Source organism: Erythrolamprus reginae, chromosome Z (genome assembly GCF_031021105.1).
Source record: "Erythrolamprus reginae isolate rEryReg1 chromosome Z, rEryReg1.hap1, whole genome shotgun sequence".
Lineage (NCBI taxonomy): Eukaryota > Metazoa > Chordata > Lepidosauria > Squamata > Dipsadidae > Erythrolamprus > Erythrolamprus reginae.
In genome coordinates this window covers 56,318,591-56,342,209 of record NC_091963.1, presented here as the reverse complement: position 1 = coordinate 56,342,209, position 23,619 = coordinate 56,318,591, and the positions used below count along the sequence as shown (strand labels likewise).

At 45.3% G+C, this 23,619-nt stretch overlaps 1 protein-coding gene across 6 annotated transcripts in view; it reads left to right on the top strand.

The window, feature by feature from the left end:
• The window catches only part of SNRK (SNF related kinase), a 168,042-nt gene that overhangs the window by 126,366 nt on the left and 18,057 nt on the right, over positions 1–23,619 (top strand). For all 6 annotated transcript variants that reach the window (XM_070726905.1, XM_070726906.1, XM_070726907.1 and 3 more), the window contains one exon: positions 17,544–17,678. In XM_070726905.1, the coding sequence (XP_070583006.1) occupies positions 17,544–17,678 (135 nt within the window). The remainder of the gene's footprint in view (positions 1–17,543; positions 17,679–23,619) is intronic.

Genomic DNA, 23,619 nt, shown 5'->3' with positions numbered 1-23,619 from the left:
CCAAAACCCTATCACCTCCCCCCGTTACTTATGACAGCCAAAGCATAGTGGAAAGATGAAACAGCTGACATTTGGACCCCCTAGAACAGGGTTGTTAGTCCTGAAAAAGAAAAGAGAACAAACAACTAATACAACATTATGCATTAGGGTTCATCAGGGTATTTTTTTTCTAAACCAATCGATCTCTCTCTGGGCATCCATGTGCTTCTCGTCCATCCATTCAGCATGAGATGGAGGGAAATGTTTCCAAGACAGTAGGTATTGTAGTTTCCTCCTTTTTTCCCTAGAGTCTACAATTTCTTGACTTCAAAATGTTGCTCTCCTTCAATGAGCAAAGGTGTGGGTGTGGGTGTCTGCTTGGGCAGGTCGTAGTTCTAATGTATGCTCAGGTTTGAGTAGACTAACATGAAACACTGGATGAATTCTTCACAGAGTTTTTGGTAAATCTAATTTCATAGCTACCAGGTTCATCACTTGTACAATAGGGAAAGGCCCTACATATTTGGATCCTAGTTTGTTAGACTTTTGAGTGGTCCATAAGAATTTTGTTGATAAAAAGACTCTGTCTCCTACTTTATAGTTTACTGGCTGAGTTCTTTTCTTATCAGCTTGTACCTTATGGGCGTGGTGAGCCTCATCGAGAGCCTTCCGAGCTATTGGCCAATTCGCTTTTAACTGAGTCACCCATTCTTTTAAAGTGGGTATTTAGGTCCATTTGTGTCAAGACAGATAGGCCCAAAATCTTGTCCATAAACCAATTTAAAGGGGTGACACCCGTGCTACTGTGTAGCTACCTCTGCAAAAGGTAGAAGTTAGCTCCAGTTGTCCTGCTGATAATTTAAATAACAGCGGAAGTATAGCTCCAACATCGAGTTGACCCTGTTAGTTTGTGGGTGATAGGTGGAGCTTAACTCCTGTATTGTGTATTGTGCCTAAACAGCCCAAGAACTCCTTCCAAAATCCAAGGTGAATTGAACCCCTCAGTCCAAGATGACTTGGTTGGGCACTCCATTGAAATCTGTACACATGCTGAATAAACAGTTTTGTCAATGCCCTAGAGGAGGGGATTTTTGGGTAAGCCGCAAAATGAACCTGTTTGGGGAAAAGGTCAGTAATGACCCAAATAACCATACTCCCCTTACTTGCAGGCAATTCCACAATAAAATCCATCAATATTTTCTTCCAGGGTGCCCCCGCCTTGCCACATTTTGTAACAGTCCCTGTGGCCAGACAAGGGGTGTTTTCACTACAGCACAGATGGGACAACTGGCTACATAAGTCTCGATGTCTTTTTTCATGGAAGGCCACCAAACTGACTTCTCAATAGATATAAGGTTTTCACAAATCCAAAATGTTCCACAATTTTAGAGTTGTGGCCCCTTTCCAATATTGTTGCCCATAAGGAAAATGGAACATATAATCTAGACCCTATCCATTCTAGTTCATCCTGTCGAGTACACTCCGTCTTGTGGACCAGGAACCAGTAATCAGTTTTTAGGGCTTCCTTTATTTTTGTGTTTAAATCCTGGGATTTTTGCACCATTGTCACTGCAGGGCATGCCCACTGCTGGGCTGGAATGACTGACTGAATTTCCTCTGACCTTGCGCTATTATATTGAGATAATCTTGAGAGGACGTTGGCCATAATTTTTTTCCTCCGGGAATGTATCGCAGTGAAAAATTGAACCGGGCAAAGTGCTGCAGCCACTGGGCCTGATTAGGTGACAATTTTCCGGGGGTTTTCAATGCCTCTAGGTTTTTATGAGCAGTCCACTCCTCAAAAAGATGCTTAGCCCCCTCCAGGAAATGTCTTCAAGTCAATAGGGCCCATCACACTGCAAATGCCTCTTTTTCCCACACTACCCACTTCCGCTCAGTCTCGGTCAATTTTCTAGAAGTATACGCACAGGGCCTCCGGCCCTGCTGCTCGTCTCCTTGTAGCAATACTGCTCTCCTGACCACATCACTAGCGTCGACTTGGACCACAAACGGATATTCCAGATCTGGATGTTTGAGGATGGGCTCATCTGCAAACAGTCTTTTAGCTTTTCAAAAGTTGCCTGACATTCCATTGTCCACTGTAGTGGTCTGCTCGGTTTAAGCTTAATCTCCCCATTTGTTTTCAGAAGGTTAGTGATTGGCAAAGCTATTTAGGCAAATGCTGGGATAAATTGCCGGTAAAAATTTGCAAATCCTAGAAAACTCTGCAACTGTTTTCGGGTACATGGAGCTTCCCATTCCAAGACAGCCCTCACTTTGCCCGGGTCCATTTCCACCCCCTGATGTGAGATGCAAAAGCCCAAATAGTCAATATTACTCTGGTGGAACTCACATTTAGACAACTTTATGTACAACTCTGCTGCCTTGAGCTTCTTTAGCATCGCCGTCGCTAAGGCGACATGCTCCTCCATTGTCTTGGTATAAATGGGTATGTCATCCAAGTAGGCCAAAACGCCATTATACAGGTGTTCATGAAGTACCTCATTAATCAGTTGCATGAACACCCCCGGTGCCCCCTGTAGGCCAAAAGGGAGCATCAGAAACTGGAAATGCCCTAAGGATCTGTTGAAAGCTGTCTTCCATTCATCCTCCTCTTTGATTCGGACATGATAGTAAGCCTCACGTAAATCCAGTTTGGTGAAAATTTTCCCTTTTGCCAGATAAGCCAACATGTCCTTCATGAGGGGTAGGGGATACATGTTGTATACACGAATGGCGTTAAGGTTTCCTTTAGTCTACTACCATCCTCAGTGACTCATCCTTCTTTTCCTGGAAAAGGATAAGGGCGGCCACTTGTGACCTTGCATGTTGTATGAAACCCCTCACTAAGTTTTTGACAATAAATCTACGCAATTCCTCCAGCTCACCCGGGTTTAAAGAATATATCTTTGGTTTTGGCAGTTTCACCCCTGGAGTGGTTGCTTATCTGCCTCCTTTTCACTGCCCCTTTCAGGTCCCAATACTCCTGTGGGATTTTCTCCTCCCCATAAATCGGCTCCACTCCAAGGGAACCCTTCAGTTCCATTTCTGCCAAGACAAAACCCAGCTCTTTCCCCCCCTTTCTAAGTAATGATCACAGCTTCAGTGCACCAATTAATGTCAGGGTTTCATTTTCTCAGCCATAGCAGTCCCAAAATAAGGGATTTATCCATCTGGGCCCCCACAATGAATTGTATAGTCTCCTGCTGGGATCCCATTGTCATGATTAGGGGCTAAGTGTCTTGCATGGCCAGTTTCCCCTGGCCATTGACCTATCCAATTGGGGTCATGGGCCGTAGCTTTAGTTCCATTTTCTCCACTATCTGTGGACATATAAGGTTTCTGGTGCAGCCAGAGTCCAAAAGTGCTGCTATATTACCCCTTGTCCAGGCAGGTGACTTACCAAAATGGCTTCCTCAGCCTCATTGTCTTCTATGAGTAGGCAGACCAAAGGGTCCAGCTCCTCCCCTTTTGGGGGTACGACCTCTATGGCCTCTTTTCCTTGGCGTTCTGCTTCTGGAGGTTTAGTGGTGTGTTGTTCCACTCTTTTGCTGTCAGTAGGGGTCACTCTCAGCACAGGTTTTGCAAGACACTCTGCTGCCCGGTGGCCTTCTTTTCCGCACCGGAAACATGATCATAGCCTAGGCTTCGACTCCCCAGACCTCCCACCTTTTCTCAGGCCTCGTTCCACTGCTGGGGTGTAGGTTCTCTCTCGCTGACCCCTCAGTAGATGGATCCCCACCTCTGCCGCTAGCTGGAACCAACGATTGAGATCTTTAGGGGCCCCTCTCGATTTGCATTGCTGGTAGATTTCATCAGTTAGGCCATCCATATAGTATTCCACGAGGATCCCTACTGGATATTTGCTCACATAGGACATCAACTCCCAAAACTCCTGGGTTTGTTCAACCACCGATCTCCCACCTTGCTTCAAGGTTTTAATTTTATTTCTGGACTTCCGCTCTGCCAAGGGGTCTTCGAACCGCGCTCTAAGGGCCATCATAAAATCATCAAAATTCCTCAGGACGGGGTCCTTTTGTTCATGCAGCAAAACCATCCAGTCCAATCGAGTGCTCTGGTCACCAACCTGACCTTAGTCGGATCACTGGGAAATTTCCCCTCGTAATCTTCCATATATTGGCAAACTTGGGCTAAGAAGTATCTTAAGTCCCCAGGGGATCCATCATACCTCTGGGTCAGTGGGGGGGCATCTGGGGCTCAATGCCTGCGAGGGTTGCCCCCCCCACAATGAGTTTGTACTGGGCGGACTCTGGGCTGCTGCTCTTCATCGTGCTCTGTCTCATGAAGGGCCTTCTGCAGGATCCCCCTCTCCATCACTTTTCGAGCCAGCCGGGCCCCGATGGCACTTCCTCTCCACTAATTGCAAAATCTCCTTGATGCCTACCGCTAGTTTCGATAAGAGGAGCCCCTCCTGGCTCAACTCTTCCCATTCTTTCTTTTGTTTTCTTCACCAGGTGACATTTGCATCAAGAAGGAGGAGGTCAATTTCCAAAGTATGACTTACTCCGACACCCATGGACCATTTGGGTGCTTTCCACAGCTGCTCTACTTGAAGTTAGTCATCTTTCCACTGACCCCACTCTTCTTACTTTTGAGCTATGAGAGAGGAGAAGGGCACAGCAAGCTGGTGGCTCCTTCTCACTGTTCTTCTCCACTCCCTCGATCGGACATTCTGCTCAGTCCCCTCGGTAGATAAATCTCCAGGATGACTCTTCACTGCAGAGACTTTGCTTAATGTCAGGCTGACTTCACTCAGAAGAAAAATAAAACTCAGAGTCCATTTTGAACTTCAAAAGTGAATTTTACTCAAATCAGAAATGAATCCATCTGAGTCAAAGCAAAGTCTGAAGAAAAAGGCGTAATAGTTGCTCATATAAAGAAATCCCACTTGCCGCCCTTTGGGAAATAGCCAATCCCCATTGTCTGTCTTTGTCAGGTAGACGCATCTTCACCCTCATGTCATGCTAATGGAATGCAGCTTCTAACGGGCTTTTTTCTCATCTCTTCTCAAGGAGAATCGAAACTCATCCTGTCCGTCGCCAGAGAAATGAAAGTTTCCCTCCTAAATCCCACCTCCCCTCGTTACTTATGACAGCCAAAGCGTAGTAGAAAGATGAAACATAGCGAGGCTGACACAGACAGTAAATTAAACATCCAACATTTTGGATATTTATTACACCAGACATTGCTGATGATGCCAAACATGGCGATGGGTGAGAGTGGACGGTATCGAGGCAGAGGGGAGCTGCGCTCAAGTTATGCCTGGACTCCTAAACAGGGCCAAGGACATTAGGTGGTGGGAGCAGCTACTGCCTGTGGGAGCACAGTACAGGATAAGGATCAAAGGATTTATTGTGGGCCGCTGATGAAAAAAGACCAAGACATTTGGAGTGAACTGGGGATGTACATCAAGGGCTTTTCAGCGTGGAATCATGATAGCTGGTCAGTAAGAGAGACCAACAATGGGGGGGATGTGAGGAAATGCTCGAACTGTTTGGGATTTGACCTGAAGAAAAAGCAGAGCTGAGGGTGCTGGCTGGTGGGAGTAGATGACCCTGAGGTTAACACCCTGATGTCTCTCTCCTCTTCAGCTTTGGTGAAGATTGCTGGGATGTCTGTTACTGCATTACTGACCTCTTGCTTAGATGAAACTACAAGAGGTCTACGGATACAGACACTAAGACTGAAGACTTTAGTACCTCCCTTACACCTGCCCCCTTTGTGAAGAAGAATAAACAACTTTTAACTCAGGACTCTCATAAACCATTTGAGACCTTTCAGGACTCTAAGGAAGAAGGACAATAAAATCTTTTCCCCCCTCATATAGAAGAACTGAGATTAATCAGTCTGGATAAGAATTATATCATCTTCCATTCCGATTCAAACTAATTGTGTTTATATCTGTTTCTATGCTGTTCTTATATTTTTTAAATACCTATATTTTAATTGGGGGAGAGTATCTTAGCTTAGTTTAAAGCAGTGATGGCGAACCTGTGGCACAGGTGCCACAGGCGGTACGCGGAGCTATATCTGTTGGCACATGAGCCGTTGCTCCAGCTCAACTCCAATATGCATGTGTGTGCTGGCCAGCTGATTTTCGGCTTGGGCAGAGGCTCTGGGAGGGTGTGTTTGGCTTCCAGAGAGCCTCTGTAGGGATGGGGGGGTGTTTTTACCCTCCCCTGGCTCCAGTGATGCCTTTGGAGCCTGGGGAAGGAGAAACATGAGACTACTGGGCCCACCAGGAGTTGGGAAACAGGTTGTTTCTTGTCTCTAGAGGGCCTCCAGGGGAGTGGGAGAAGCTGTTTTTGCCCTCCCCAGCATTGAATTATGGATATGGGCCCTCACGCACCCGCGATAGCGCATATGCACGCTCTGTCGGCACCCGAGGAAAAAAAGGTTCACCATTACAGTGGAACCCCGACATAAGAGCTGCTCTACTTAAGAGCAACTCGAGATAAGAGCTGGGAGGGGAGAGATATTTTTGTTCTACTTACAAGCCCAAATTCGAGATACAAGCGCCAAGGAGCTGTCTCCTGAAGCCAAACGCTAACTTCCGCGTTCGGCTTCAGGAGACAGCTGCGAAGCGGCGCGCGTGTTTTAAAAGGTTGCAGCCGGCCTGGGGGGCTCGGGGGGGTGCTTGCAGCTTTCTTTCTTGCTCTTTTTCTTTCTCTCTTTTACCTTCCCTTCCTCTATTTCTTCTTTTCTTTCTCCTTCCCACCTTCTTCCCTCCCTCCCTCCCTTTACTCATTCCTCTCTTACTCTCCCCTTTCATAAGTTTCCTTGCTTCCTTCCTCTGTTCCTGTCCCTTCTTTCTTTCTTTCTTTCTTTCTTTCTTGCTCTTTTTCTTTCTCTCTTTTACCTTCCCTTCCTCTATTTCTTCTTTTCTTTCTCCTTCCCACCTTCTTCCCTCCCTCCCTCCCTTCACTCATTCCTCTCTTACTCTCCCCTTTCATAAGTTTCCTTGCTTCCTTCCTCTGTTCCTGTCCCTTCCCTCTTTCCTTCCTTCCTTCCCACCCTCCGTCCATTCATTCACCCATTCCTCTCTTGATCGCTTAAAGCCGGTCCCTGGTGCAAAAAGGGTTGGGGACCTCTGTCCTACAGGATTGGGTGGCAGAGAAGTTGAACATATGTAAATTTAAAAGTTTAAGAAAGTTTACAAGTTAAGTGAAAGAAACTTCATTATTCATTTATATGTACATGTACATTTCTTCATTAAAAACATGTCTTTCTGCATAATTTAGACTAACTTTGTGAGTTTTTTGAGGGCTGGAACCAATTAAAATTATTTACATTAATTCCTATGGGGAAAAGTCGTTCGAGATAAGAGCTGCTCGACTTAAGAGCCCAGGTCCGGAACGAATTAAACTCGTATCTCGAGGTACCACTGTACTGGTTTAGAGTGTATGTATTTGAAAATGTATGTTTGGGAGATTGAATGAGAGGTTGTTTTAATTAATTTATGGGTAATTTATACAGTAGATGGGATAGTCTTCATTATTTTTTCTATTACTGCTATTGTGTATCGGAGAGGGAACTGTGGGTTGTGGAGAGAGGGTTTTTATCTTTTAATTAAATATGAAATGTGAGTGGGGAGCGAGTGTGATGTGTATTGAATGGCAGGCTTACTGAGTGGTTGGAGGGCCTATGGGGATGGGAGAACGACTTTGGGTCTGATGGAGAGCCAGGGCATTACAGTCGTTACTGGGAGGGGCAGATACAGTGGGAGCCGAGTGGTAGACCACTCTCGGGGAACGAGAACTCGCTGCTTGAAAGTGATTCCTTGTTCTGGCCGTTAGGTCTCATCCTGTGTAGTTGGTGTCAGATGTGGTCTGGGCCGTGGTCTCAGGCTGTTGATACTCAATGCCAGGTCGGTTGCCAACAAGGCCCTCTTGGTCTGAGATTTACTCTTGGAGGAGAGCGCTGACCTGGCGTGTGTGACCGAAACCTGACTGGAACCGAAAGGAGTTGTCACTCTCTCAGAAATGTGCCCAGACGGGTTCTGGTCTTGCATCAGCCATGACACCAGGAAAGGGATGGGGGAGTGATGATCATTGTCTGGGAGACTCTAAGCCCTTGCAGGGTCTCTGCTCCTGCGAATACCAGATGTGAGTCTCTCCATTTGAGATTGGATTTAGGGATTCAGGTGAGCTCAATGCAGTAGCCGTGGTGGCAGTACAGTTCCCCAGGCTTGCAATCCTAGTGAACTTTAACCTACCATCGCTCAGTGAAACCTCGGAAGTGGCGCAGGAGTTCATGGCTTCCATGATAACTATGGACCTGACCCAAGTAATTTGGGGTCCGACTCATAGAGGGGGACTCAATTTGGTGTTTTTCTCCACTGCACTTGGAAGGAGAGTCCAACATGGGTAATTCTGCAATCTTATTGGCAGAGACTGAGTTATTAATTTGAATAATTATTTAGGCACCACCTCCCTGTAGCCTCCATGAGCTCAGTTTTTAAAACTCAGTCTTAGAGTAGAGACTATTTTTCTGTTAGTGATAAATAAAACTGTTAAGTAAGACTGTTAAGTAAATATTGTTACCTGTTTAATGGATTTTTCTTTGTTTTCACAGATACTGAAGAAAACGTCGATGGGGTCTCTGCCCTCCGCGGGCACCACCCCCACCATTCCTCCCCAGGAGCATCTTCCCTCTGAGGGAACTGACCTGCACGGGAGCAATGCAGCCTGGGGTCCCTGGCCTCCACGGCCAAACTTGGCTGCAAGCCGAAGGGGGGGGTCTGCCCCCCCACTGGGAGGCTTCAGGACGGCCCTAAAGCCCCATAATGAGAGAGACCGAGGGCTGGATCCTTGCCAGGGTCTCTCAGCTGGGAAGCACCTAAATCGCCGCCGCCACAAACTCTGAGAGACGGAGCGGCTTGACTTGGCGGAATGCCAGCACCTCTCAGCTGAGAGGCGGCTGAGGACAAGCTGCCCCTCGCCCTTCGCTGGCGGAACGCGAGACGCCTCAGTAAAGAGCAACAACAGGGCATAGCGACGGAATGCTCCAGGGGGGGCTGAACACTGCCATTTTCTCTCCGCCCGTTGTTCTTCCCGGCCCGCCATTTTAGAGGCAGAAGGCAGGAAAGTTCCTCACCTCATAAGAGGAACCAGAGGGGCGTGGCTTTATAAGCTCTTCGCCTCAGCACAATATGTCGCAAATGCAACCCTTCAAGCTTCTAGATTCTCTGCAATGTCCATTGCACCTTCCGCTGTAGTCAGACGTCTCCACTGGCTTCACCCCTGGCAGGTGAGAGTGCGACAGAAATTGCAGTTGGCCATAGGCCCCCTCCAGCGTAAGGGCCTCTTCAGAGAGCTACTAGACCCTCTACTAACAGAAACCTCTAACAAAAGGAAAGTTCTGGCTCTGACCATTAAAAAAGCCGCCTCAAAATCCAACCAGTCCTTCCATCGCTCCTTTTGATACCCAGGGACCACCTACTCAATACTGAGGCTCACATGTCAGTATACACCCAGATTCTGCCCCCAGTCAGATAGAGGAGCAAGAGGAAGAGTTAATAACAGGCTACAATGAGTTAACCAACCATCTGGATGGTAGACTACCCAATCTTCCCATTGGAGGTCGCCTGGCCTGGTATTTCCCACAATTCAAAAGTTCTCTCCTTGGAATTTTTGTCAACTCCCCCAAATTTTTTCATTCCTTACTCAGTTCCATGGATCCAGAAATCCCTTGTCCTATGGAGAAAGCGATTACTCACCTTATTAAGATTAGAGCCATACAAAGGGTTCCAAAACATCAACGAGGTTTAGGATTTTACTCTATCTTCTGGTTGTTCCCAAAGCCTCTGGAGGTTGGTGGGGCATCCTGGATCTAAAAAAATTAAATCAATACATAAAATACCGTAAATTTAAAATGCATTCCCTCTCCTCAATCCTAGCTGCCTTGCATGAGGTGGACTACATGGCCTTGTTAGATTTAACAGAGGAATATTTACATATTCCTATTCATAAATCCCACAGACAGTTCCTGAGGTTCTTTTTCAAGGGATCTCATTACCAGTATAGAGCAATGCCATTTGGGCTCTCCTCAGTCCCTAGAGTTTTTACAAATCTTTTAGGGGTTCTGGCGGCCAATATCAGGTCTCTTCCAATTTTCATCCAATGCTATTTGGATGATATTTTGGTACATGCTCCCTCAAAACAGCATACCCTTAGATACCTTTACTTCACTATGAAAATCCTACAAAACCATGGGTTTTCCATAAATTTAGCGAAAAGTTCCCTCATTCCTGCAACTACAATTCAACACTTAAGAATAATCATAGATTTGACTCCTACAGTAGTTTCCCTGACCCAAGACAGACAAAATAGCATCAGGGAACTAATTACTCAAATTAAAACTTCAAGAAGGGCATCCTTTCTCTCTTCACTGTTAGAAAAGATGATCTCCTGCATTGGGAATCATTCTCTGGGCAAGGCTTTATGTTAAGGAGCTTCAGTGTTCCTGTTACGATTTCAGCAGTCCGGTCAAGCCATGTCTCAATGACCCATACTGATCCCGCACCATGTGATCAGATCTCTCTTCTGGTGGCACTCTTCAGCATTCTCAAAGGGCAGCAACTTCAAGGTCCCCAACAGGATAACCATGACAATGGACGGAGCCCAAATATCAGGTATGGTGGCCCAGGCAGCCTGGTCCCCATCAGAAGCCCAAAAACCCATCAGTTGGCTGAAGCTCAGGGTGGTACATCTAGCGCTGAAACACTTTAGACACTTGCTTCACAAACAACATATTCTGGTCTTAACAGACAATATTGCCCCCAGAATTCACATTTGTCACCAGGGCGGAACCAGATCCAAAGCTCTGATGCTCAAATCACTCAAGCTGGGCTTTTGGGAAAAGAAACATCTTCAATCTCTCTCAGAAGACCACGTATCAGGGAAGCTCAACCTGCAAGCAGACTGGCTCTCACGCAAGAGTCCGGATCCAGGCGAGTGGCAAATCATACCGACTCTGTTCAACCAAATTTGCAAACGATATAGTTCCCTCGAAGTCGAACTCTTCACGATTGCAATGAATGTGCAACTACCCCAGTTCTTCTCCCGGTATCCGGAGGCAGGAACAGATGAATGCTCTGAGGAGCCCATGGCCCTAAGGATTCCTTTATGTGTTCCCTCCAAGTTCTCCCAGATCTAGTCAACAGCATCCTGTATGAAGAAGCAGAGGTCATCATCATCGCTTCACACTGGCCCAGGCGAGCATGGTTCACAGACCTACAAGTGCTCACCATCGTACCCCCATGGCGGCTCCTCGTTTTGGAGGACATGCTGCGACAAGGTGCATCACATCATCCGGATCCTGGGTGGTTTCATCTGACCACCTGGAAGTTATCAGGAAAGGCTTAGAATCACAGGGCTATGACCCAGAAGCCATAGTTCTAATGCAGGCTTCAAGAAGAGCATCAACCAATTGCATTTATGGACATACCTGATTCTGCAAATGGTGCCAGTCAGAGGGCATCCCCCGGTATATGTTCCGCTACCAAGAATCATCAACTTCCTCATATGAGGCTTTCATATGGGCCTCTCAGCTAACACGTTGCACTGTCAAGTGGCCTTCTGTCTTGGTGGGTCCAAGAGGTGAACCTCTCCACAGTTTCCCTGCAATACAAGAACTACTCAGAGGAATAAATAACACACGACCACCTGTAATCCTCTGCTACCCAACATGGGACTTACCTTGGGTACTGTCGTCCCTCACCTCTTGTCCATATGAGCCAGTCTGGGAAGCATCTCTGAGATACTGTATCTATCATGTAAGGTAGTATTTCTAATAGCCATCACTTCTGCAGGACACATATCAGAGTTGGCAGCACTTTCCGTCCATCAGGACCTCTGTCAATTCCATTCAGAAAAAGCTGTCGTTAGGCTGGACCCAACTTTCCTCCCAAAGATTAACTCTACTTTTCACAGATCACAGGACATCATTCTTCCCTCATTCTGTACTTGACCAATTCACCGTTTAGCTACCTTAAATGTCACCAGAGCGCTAAGAATTTACATCGAACGTACCAGATCATTTCACAAGACAGAAGCTCTTTTTCTGACCTATCATCCTCATTCTCTATGGAACAAAGTTTCCTCTACAACCCTAAGTAGATGGATCCGATTTACAATAGCTAAGGCTTATGAAACAGTAACTATGCCAGTTCCAAGCAACATTAGAGCGCATTCAATTCACAGCGCAGTAACTTCAGTGGCCCGGGCAAGACAAGCACCATTAGAAGATGTTTGTAAGGCGGCCACCTGGTTTTCTCCAAATTCTTTCATCAAACACTATAAGATCGATTCATATGCCTCTGCTGATGCAGCCTTTGGCAGGAGAGTACTTCAAACTGTTTTATCTCATGATCTTTAGGTCACCCTCCCTAGGGGACACCTTCTCTTGAGTATATCCCATGTGATTACCGTCTCCTTCCCCAGCATGGAGAATAGGCGTTGGATACTCACCTGAACGCCTATTCTCATGTGTGGAAGGGAGGCATAATCACCTCCCTCCCTAATTGGGTTTACTAACCATTTCCTTTTCTCTATATTCTATCTTTCAACCATGCCGGGCTGAGAACTGACAAAAATCGAGAGGCAACACATGAGCCAAGTTTACAAATTCACGAACAACTGTGGAAGGGGTGGATCCAGCAGTCAATTTAAAGACTTGTCGCTCAGTCCTGATTGGCTAGGACAGCGAGCTAAGCCCATGTGACTACCGTCTCCCTTCCACGCATGACAAGAGGTGTTCAGATGAGTATCCAACACCTATTCACCCTAATAATGTGACACCCAAGTACAATTTTTAAAAAGCCAACTATGAACTCATAGATGCTGATCTCTGAATTCCTGACTGGCAAACTCTATTCTCTGGCTGTAACACTGCTGATGACCTCTACAATGCATTCTTCCTTGAAGTCAAAAAAAATTTATCAGACTACATGTACCACTAAAACTACCATAAGCAAGAAAAATAACTTACCCATTTTAATAATAAAACTACAAACAAACAAAAAATCTGTCTGACAGAAAAACAGAAAAGGTCATGAAGCCAACTTCAAAAGCCACTACAAAAGTATATGCCACCAAATAAAGACAGAATGCTTCAACTACCACAGCAAATGAGGAAAACCTCCTGTGCACCAAATCCAACCATGTCTTCTACAACTTTGTAAATAACAAACTCAAGGACTCAAGACCACTCCACGACTAAAAGGACCCAACAATAAAGAATGTTATAATGAATCAACCAAACCTAGTCTCTTTAACACATTATTTGACTCAGTCTTTGTAAACAGCAACAGCTCATCCCCAAAATTCACTAATCGCACCTCAATACCAAATACAAGCTGAAGACCTTACAGACAACCCTCATTCCATAAAAGACTTTGGAATACTCATATCAAAGGACCTAAGTGCCAAAGCCCACTGTAACAACATCCTCAAAAAGATTTAAAGAGTTGTTAACTTAATCCTACATAGCTTCTTCTCTGATAATATCATACTAGTAACCAGAGCAGACAAAACATTTGCCAGATCAATCCTCAAATACAGCTCATCTGTTTGGAACACCACATTTTGGACATAAATACATTAGAAAATGTTAGAAATGCTTCACAAGAAGAGCCCTCCACTTCTCCACACACAACAGAATACTCTATGCAACTAGACTCAAAATCCTAGGCTTAGAAAGCTTAGAATTACATCTCCTTAAACATGACCTAAGCATATCCCATAAAATCATCTGCTACAATGTCCTTCCTGTCAATGACTACTACCGCTTCAACCAAAACAATACACGGGCACACAACAGATACAAACTCAAAGTAAACCGCTCCAACCTCAACTGTAAGAAATATGACTTTAGCAACTGAGTAGTTAATGCATGGAACTCATTTCCTGACTCTGTAATATCATCACCAAACCCCCAAAATTTTATCCTTAGACTATGCACTGTTGACCTCACCTGATTCCCAAGAGGTCAATAAGGGGCGTACATAAGTGCACCGCGTGCGTACCATCCCTGTCCTAATGTTTCTCTATTATTAGTACCAATATCATGTATATAAACATTGTTATATCTTTGTATACTACCAAAACGTATTTGACAAAAAAAATAAAAATAAATGATCTCCTTAGAGCAGTGATGGCGAACCTTTTTTAGTTTGTGTGCCAAAAGCTGTGCTAGCATGCGTGCACTTTCCCGCTTCCCTTCCACTCCCCCATTCACCACATCCTGCCCCCTGCACACGCACAAGGGGCTTTCTGAAGCCTGGTAGCTGAATAACACAGCTACCCTCCAGAAACACCTTGAGTTTGTGTCTGAATGGTGAAACATCTGGCAACTCCAAATCTCAACCAAAAAATGCTCTGCCCTACACATTGGCAAAAAGAGTCAGAACACCAAATACAAGCTGAATAAATATGACCTTGCAGACAACCCTCACTCCGTTAAAGACCTTGAAATACTCATATCAAATGACCTAAGTGCCAAAGCCTACCGCAACAATATCGCCAAAAAGACTTCAAGAGTTGTTAACCTAATCCTACGTAGCTTCTGCTTCCGGTAATCTCAAACTACTAACCAGAGCATACAAAACTTTTGCCAGACCAATCCTTGAATACAGGTCATCTGTCTGGAACCCACACCACCTTTCGGACATATACACCTTAGAAAATGTCCAGAGATACTTTACTAAAAGAGCCCTCCATTCCTCCATTCGTAACAGAATATCCTATGCAACCAGACTTACAATTCTAGGTTTAGAAAGCTTTGAGCTATGTCATCTTAAACACGACCTAAGCATAGCCGATAAAATAATCTGCTACAACATTCTTCCTGTCAATGACTACTTCAGCTTCAATTACAACAACACATGAGCACACAACAGATACAAACTTAAAACAAACTGCTCTAAACTCAATTGCATGAAATACGACTTTAGTAACCAAGTTGTTGATGCATAGAACTCACTATCAGACTCTGTAGTATCATCACCTAACCCCCAAAACTTTACCCTTAGATTATCCACTGTTGACCTCTCCCAATTCCTAAGAGGTCAGTACAGGGCATGCATAAGTGCACCAGAGTGCCTTCTATCCCTTGTCCTAATGCTTCTCTTTGGTATCATGTATATAAATATTATATCTTTGTATACCACCAATATGTATGTAGGTGACTGACTGACTGACTGACTAAATAAATAAATAAATAAATAAATAAATAAATAAATGTCTAGAGAAGAGCAAGAAGTGGGGGGCTGTTTTCTGGAAAGAGGGGAGGGGGAGAATGTCTATTGCTCTGCCCCTTTCTCCATCTGACATTTTCCCTTCCTGGGTGTACATGTGCCTCCTAAGCGCCTTTGGCTTAAAAAATTGCAACAGGTGAGATCACAGTTAATTAACATTGTACTCCACCAATTGCTTCCGTGTGTTTTTTGCCTGCGACCTTCTGACCAACAAAGTCAATGGGGATTCCAAATGTATTTAATATGTTTCTAACTTAACAAATGCAATGATTCCCTGTGGCAAGAAAAATCATAAAATGTACAAATTCACTTAAATGGTTCACTTAGCAACATAAATTTTGGGCTTGGTTGTTGTCATCATTCAAGGACTACCTGTATTCATTGTTTTAAATTAGCTTTTGATTTTATTTGAGGGCAGAAATTAGTATTGAATTATTTCTTTCCTTTTTATTTTGCTTCCTGATGTCCAATAAAGTAGTGATAAATTACCAAACTCTGAAGGAGTGTGGAAGAAAAGGCAATCCATTGCACCTGAAGTGCCCCTATTCCAAAGTGAAAGTGTGTCTAACATTTCTTCCTTTAGCAATTTCTATCCTAAAAGTCATTGTAAATCAAGTAGTTCTCAGTAATCTTAGTTACAACTAGTTTTAGTCTAGCAACATGTGTCAGAAATTCTGTTGTAGAGCTGCATGATGAAATATAGGAAAGGGGTTGTATGCTATATCTGGTAATTACAAATACTTTTGAGACTCATATTCAATATATTATTGTAATCCAGAACATTCTTTCAGATACTAAGATTTTTTTTCACGTACAGGTAGTCCTCAACCTATGACTGTACTGGTCGTCCATTATGGCAGCTGTCATCCACTTGCCCAAACCAACTTTTGCTATGGAGGTTATTAAGCAAATGCCAGACACTATGTGAACCAGTTTGTTAATTACTGGTTTGCCAAAAGAAGGGGGGGGGGAATGCTGGTTTTAGGCAAAAATATCATAAAATGTCATCTTGTGCAAGACTCTGCAAACAGCCCTAAATGCAAGCTGGCTGCTGAGCGTCCAACGTACAATCAAGTGATCAGGGGTGGGGAGAAAGAAGAGACAGCCTTCTGAATTTCCTAACCAGGTTGTAAGTAAATAATCTAGGAAGAGAGAATAGTGTAACTTCAAATGATTGATAAGCAATAAGGACTAGCAATACCACTTAGACATAGATTCTGCTTCGTAATGATTTATAGCACTCTCTGAACGATTTACAGAGTAAGAACAGTGGTACCTCATCTTACGAATGCCTCTTCTAACGAAATTTTCAAGATACGAACCCGGTGTTTAAGATTTTTTTGCCTCTTCTTCCGAACTATTTTCACCTTACGAACCTAAGCCGCTGCTGCTGGGATGAAGGGATTTCTTTTTTTCCGCTTTTTTGAAGAAAGAAAAGGGAGGGGCGGCTTGGAGGAGGAAAGACTGCATTTTAAAAACTAGGAAAACAGCGTGCTTTCAGGCACTGAAAGAGTGTCTTCTGAAGAAAGAAAAGAGAGGGGCAGCTTGGAGGGGGAAAGACTGCATTTTAAAAACTAGGAGAACAGCGTGCTTGCAGGCACTGAAAGAGTGTCTTCTGAAGAAAGGAAAGGGAGGGGCAGCTTGGAGGGGGAAAGACTGCATTTTAAAAATTAGGAGAACAGCATGCTTGCAGGCACTGAAAGAGTGTCTTCTGAAGAAAGAAAAGGGAGGGGCGCCCCCCTTGCCTTTCTTCCTTCCCACTCACCCTTTAGCCTAGTCTTGCTTCTTCCACCCGCCCCCTTTAGCTGCTCCTCCCTGCCCTTTGTTCGCCTCCCTTCTAAAGTTTGGGATTTTCCTGAAGGATTTGCACGCATTATTTGCTTTTACATTGATTCCTATGGGAAACATTGTTTCATCTTACGAACTTTTCACCTTACGAACCTCCTCCTGGAACTAATTAAGTTCGTATCATGAGGTATCACTGTAAATTGTCCCCAATAATCTGGCTCCTCATTTTACAAACCTTGGAAGGATGGAAGGATGAGTAAACCTTGAGTCGGTCAAGATTAAAACTCAGTAGAGTCAGCCTGCAATAATGCATTCTAACCACAGTAACACCACAGGTATGGTTGTCTAAACTTGCTGCATTAATTTCCCCGTTTTTAGTAGTGAAGTGGCCATTTTTAAAGATGTCTAAAATACAAATTTTTGTAATAAGGTACTCTTCATCTTGTTGGCAATATGTCCAGTTTGAGAAAACCATTAATAATATATTTCATTTCTTCAGGGCTCTGGAAACTAACAAATACAATCACATCACTGCTACCTACTTTTTACTAGCAGAGCGGATTTTAAGAGAGAAACAAGAAAAAGAAATACAAACCAGATCAGCAAGTCCAAGCAATATAAAAGTGCAATTTAGGTAAGATTTAATATTTTATCTACTGTTTTGTGTGTGTGTGTGTGTGTGTGTGTGTATACACACACATACACACTCATCCAGCAAAATACATTTCTTTCTCATAGTAAATATGATGAGATCTCCCTTTCCATCCTTTCCTGAATGAATTGCAGGATGTGAGATATTATATGAATTTCAAGGCTAAGAATTAGTGCTCAAATTTAATGATAGAGGCCTTAAATCTATGATGTGTGCATAATAATAAGAATTTATTGTCTAATATTTTTTACAAACCCAATTATGGTATTAACTGTGAGATACAGAAAGACAAAGCAAATAAAAATGATAATGCTTAAATCTTACTACAGCCTTTTCTAAAGAACAATTGCATGAAAAAGCAAGAGACAGAAAAATAAATAAACTCTAAAAATATCAAACTAATTTTAATGTAGAAATCGAATAAACAACTTGAAGATACAATTAGGAAAGTCTCTTCAAGAAGACTATTTAAATATAAATTGAATAGTCTATTTAGATATTAGCCTCTATAATCGAGGCTAAAATAAATTTTATGTTATGATATAGAAAGAGCCCAAACAAGTTCAGAAAAATGGAACTGCATTTAAAAAGCTCCACCAAACAGACTATATTTGTGATGGCAAACCTATGGCACGTGTGCCGGTAGTGGCACACAGAGCAATCTCTCTGGGCACGCAAGCCATTGCCTCTTGCTCTTCCAGGTTCTGGCGTGCCGACCAGCTGTCTTCACATGTGCAGGAGTGCCAGAAACTAAAAGAGCAGAACAGGCAGGATGGGGCTTCCTTCCCTCCCTCCCTGCCTAAGTAGGCTTCTAGCAAGGGGGAAGGGCGCCTTCTGGCAAGGGGGTTGGACAGGGAGGGAGAACAAGGGTGTCGGGGGGGGTAAGAAAGAATCCAGAGGGCGCCCCCATATCCAAGCAGGCACCCCTCATTTTACGTGTGCCATCCAGATTCAAAAACCCAGCCCGACACCTCCCCCCCTGACCCCCCTCCGGCAGTTCCTCCGAGAGAAGTGGCACAACCACCGCTCCCCAACTCCTGCCATACATGGCCACTTAGGATCGAGATGATCCGGGTGGAAAAGTTCAAGCCTCCCTCCCCCCAGGTGAGCTGGCTGGTGGCGCGCCGAGGCCTCACTTCAAATGGGAGCCCGAGCAGGACTCGACCAGGAGCCGCTCCTGGTTCACGGATTTTGCATGAGCTTGTGGAGGGCTTGTTGGCTTTCCGCCCACCCCACCCCGATTAAGAGAGGAGGACTTCCTTCTGCAAGAGGCACCTCAGCTGGGAGGGGGCTCCTGGACTCAGTGGGGGGTGTTCTGGGGAAGGGCCACCTATCAGATGCAACTCTGGGCTGGGATAGGATGACCGGCAGGTCCCTAAAGCCTCGTGCCTGCCTTCGTCCCTGCCTTCCTTGTCCCCTCCTATGGCTGAGTCTCTCTCTTTGCCTCTCTGTCTTGGCTTCCTCCCAGGGGAACTGCCGGGATGGTGGGTGGGGACTCCCTGAGCCTCTTCCGCCAAGGAGAACAGCCATCGCGTGGGGAGAGAGCAGCCGTCAGGCTCCTGTGCAGTGTTGGAAAACACTGTGCGGCAGGTCATTGTTGAGTGCACGGCCAGGGCAAGGCCCGCCTTCCCCAACTTCCCAGCCGGCGCACTTCTTATCTCTTAACATTGTCTCCATGCACGAGCTATGCTCTCCTCCAGCCCTCCTGGGGCAGTTTGTCTTTCTGACAGTGGCTCCTCCTACTTTTCCTCCTGACTGCTCCATCAACCCAGCTGGATGTGGCAGTGTGAGAAACTCTGCCTGCTGCCCAATGTACCCAAGCTGATCAGGTGCTCCGAACCACAGATGCTCCTGGGGCCAGGCCTACCCCTGCCAAAAAGTCCTCCAGCTGCTCACTCCCCTTGGCGGGGGCTCCGCAACCTCACAATGAAAAAGAGAGAGAGAGATAAAGAAAGAAATAGGGGGAGAGAGAAAGAGCAAGAGGAAGGAAGAGAGAGAGAAAGAGAAAAGAGAGGAAGGAAGGGAGAGAAAGACAGAGGGAGGGGGAGAGAGAGAAAGAGGGAAAGAGAAATAAATAAAAAGGGAGAGAGGAAGAGAGAGAGAAAGAAAGAGGAGGGAGGTAAAGAGGGAGAGAAAAAGAAAGAGGAAGGAAGGGAGTAAGAGAGAGAAAGAGCGAGAGGGAGGGAAAGAGGGAGAGAGAGAGGGAGGGTGGGAGGGAGGAAAAGAGAGCAAAATCTAGTTTGAAACTAGCTCAACTATTTATGTAGTATTTTGGTACTTAGCTGAGTTGTCATCTGATTATCTGCTATCCAGGCTTTTTGTGAAGGATTTACAAGGCCAAGTATGCAACCAAAAGTAATTTGGTCATGTTTAATTTTTCTATACAAGATAATGACAAATTCCCTTCTAATTATATTGTACAGATGTTATATTTTCAGAGTTTTTAAAAAGAAAAATCAGCAACTTATTTATGTACAAATGTTTAACATTATGCCTTTTTCTAATTAGATATTGTACTGTTTTTAAGCCTCATTGAAGGCACTTCTGCTAAATGATGTTGCTTTTGCAAAAAGCAAAAACAAAACAAAAAAATCAAAACAACCTCCTTAAGGTGCAAGTCAGCTGAAAGTCCTAGAGAGACTGAAAGTAGATAATTCATTAACAATCAAGGCATTGGGACGGGTGTAGTAATATATATGGAATGAATGAGTGGGGTGGGTCGGATTATGGTATGGATGAGGTGAATGGGAATGACATGAATGATATCCTTGGCCCACCTGGCGTTGAAGAGGCAGGAGGGGAGGGGGCACCTATCTCTGGGGTGGCAAAGAGTCAGAATATCCCGGTGCTGCTGGGGAGAGGCAGATATAGTGGGAGCCACAGAGCTAGCCGTTCCAGGGGAAGGAGAGATCGCTGCTTAATAGCGATCCCTTGTTCCTGCTCCATGACCTCAACCCAGGGTACTAGTGACGAGTGTAACCCTGGCCCTGCGCTCAGGCTGCTACTACTCAATGCCAGGTCAGTGGTAAATAAATCTCTCCTCATCCGGGATTTGATCCTGGAGGAGGAGGCCCACCTAGCATGTGTGACTGAAACCTGGCTGGGCCCGGAGGGATGAGTTCCTCTCTCTGAAATTTGTCCAGCCGGATTTCAGGTATGGCATCAGCCTCAACCCCAGGGAAGGCGGGGAGGAGTGGCGTAGACTGGTTGCTCCAGATTGCGGGTTGTGAGTGCCTCCTGGTGAAGTTGAACTTAGGGGTTCAGGTGGGCTTGTTGTTCACGTACCTGCCTCCTAGCTGCATTTCAACAGCCCTGCCTGTGCTGCTCGAGGAGGTAGCTGGGCTGGTGGTAGGTTCCCCAGACTAATTGTCTTGGGGGACTTTAACCTACCGTCGCTTGGTGAAACTTCTGGGCTAGCGCAGGAGTTCACGGCCACCATGACAGCCATGTACCTGACTCAAGTAGCACAGGCTCCAACTCACGAGGGGGGCACGCACCCAACATGGTATTCCTCTTTGAGCAATTGAGTAATGGTCTAAGACTAAGGGGCTTAGAAGTGTTGCCTTTATCATGGTGAGACCACTTTCTACTGCGGCTTGACTTCCTGGCTCCAATCCTTCCCCGCAGGGAGGCGGAACCAACTAGGTGGTTCCGTCCCAGACACCTGATGGACCCAGAGAGATTTCAAAGGACGTTTGGGGTTATTCCAGATGCACTCACCCACAGTTCGGCACAGTCTCTTGCCGTAGCATGGAATAAGGCTGCAACAGAGGCTCTTGACCTGATTGCGCTGTTGCATCCTCTCTGTGGCATTAGACCCCAGAGAGCTCCTTGGTTTACAGCATGGAAACTGCTTTGATCACGTTGATGGATGATCTCTGTCCTGGTGTTTCTTGACCTCTCAGCGGCTTTCGATACCATCAACCATTGTATCCTTCTGGGCCAGCTGGAGGGGTTGGGAGTGGGAGGCACTGTCCTTCAGTGGTTCTCCTCCTACCTCTCCAGTCGGTGTTAGTGTGGGGTCAGAGGTTGACTTCTAGATTGCTCCCTTGTGGGGTGCCTCAGGGGTCAGTCCTCTCCCCCTGCTATTTAATATCTACATGAAACCAGTGGGCGAGATCATCCTGCGGCATGTAGTGAGATATCATCAGTACGCCGATGAAAGCCAGCTGTACATCTTCACCCCATGTTCTGGAGGCTGTTAGGGTCTGGATGAGTGTCAACAGACTCAAACTCAACCATGATAAGACGGAGTGGCTGTGGGCTTTGCCTCCCAAGAACAATTCCATCTGTCCGTCCATCACCCTGGGGGGAGAATTATTGCCCCCCTCAGAGAGGGTCCGCAACTTGGGCGTCCTCCTCGACCCACAGCTTTCATTAGAGAATCATCTTTCAGCTGTGGTGAGGGGGACGTTTGCCCAGGTTTGTCTGGTGCACCAGTTACGGCCCTACCTGGACCGGGGGTCATGGCTCACAGTCACTCATGACCTCATCACCTCGAGGTTCAACTACTGTAATGCTCTCTATATGAGACTACCTTTGAAGCGTGTTTGGAAACTTCAGATCGTGCAGAATGCAGCTGCAAGAGCAATCATGGGCTTCCCCAGGTATGCCCATATTACACCAACACTCCGCAGTCTGCATTGGTTGCCGATCAGTTTCCGGTCACAATTCAAAGTGTTGGTTATGACCTATAAAGCTCTTCATGGCATCAGACCAGAATATCTCCGAGACCGCCTTCTGCCGCACGAATCCCAGCGACCGATTAGGTCCCACAGAGTTGGCCTTCTCCGGGTCCCGTTGATGTCTGGCGGGACCAAGGGAAGAGCCTTCTCTGTGGCCACCCTGACCCCCTGGAATCAACTCCCCCTGGAGATTAGGATTGCCCCCACCCTCCTTGCCTTTCGCAAACTCCTTAAAACCCACTTCTGTCGTCAGGCATGGGGACATTGATTCCTTGGACAATTCAAAACAACCTCCTTAGGTGCAAGTCAGCTGAAAATCCTAGAGAGATTGAAGGTAGATAATCCATTAACAATCAAGGCATGTCAAAGTGATCTGTGCTTTCTGAACTGGATATTCGATACTACATGTAGAAATTGTTTATGGTTATTCTCGGTTTCTGGAATTACTGTCTACAAGGTGGGAAGATGTTCCTATGCCTCTTTTGGCTTGTACAGATATTTTAAAATGTGAAACGTTTTCTGCCTTGTACAACAATAACAACAGAATTGGAAGAGACCTTGGAGGTCGTCTAGTCCAGTGATTTTCAACCTTTTTTGAGCCGCGGCACACTTTTTACATTTACAAAATCCTGGGGCACACCACCAACCAAAATGACACAAATCTAATAAATAAATAAATACATACATACATACATACATACATACATACATACATACATACATAACCCCCTCATATATATAATCCCATGTAACATCCCCTTATAAATACAGTCAATCATCAATCATCCCTCCTGAAATTTATACCGCTGTCTCATTTATGGGTACTTCTCCTGTCTTTCCCCCTTTTCTCTCTCATGTTTCTCATTTCTCTCTCTTCCTCCCTTTTTCCCTCATTCCTTCTCCCTTTCACTTCTCCTCTTTTTCCATCCCTGTCTCTCTCCCCCCCTTATGTGTGTGTATGTATACACACTCCAACCATTTCCAAAACCAGGTGAGGGCTGGGGTTTAATTCTCTTTTATTCTTTTCAAAAACAGGTGAGGGCTGGGGTTTTTTTCTTATTATTTGGGTGCTTTTTACCATATGCTTCAAGAATCACCTCTCTCTCTTGTTTCTCCTCTCATTCTCTGCCTCAATCATTTTCTCATTTCTCCTCCCCTTTTTGTTCTCATTTCTCTCTCTCTCTCCTTTCCTCTTCCTGTCTCTCTTGCTATCTCTTTTTCTCTCTTGCTTTTCTTCT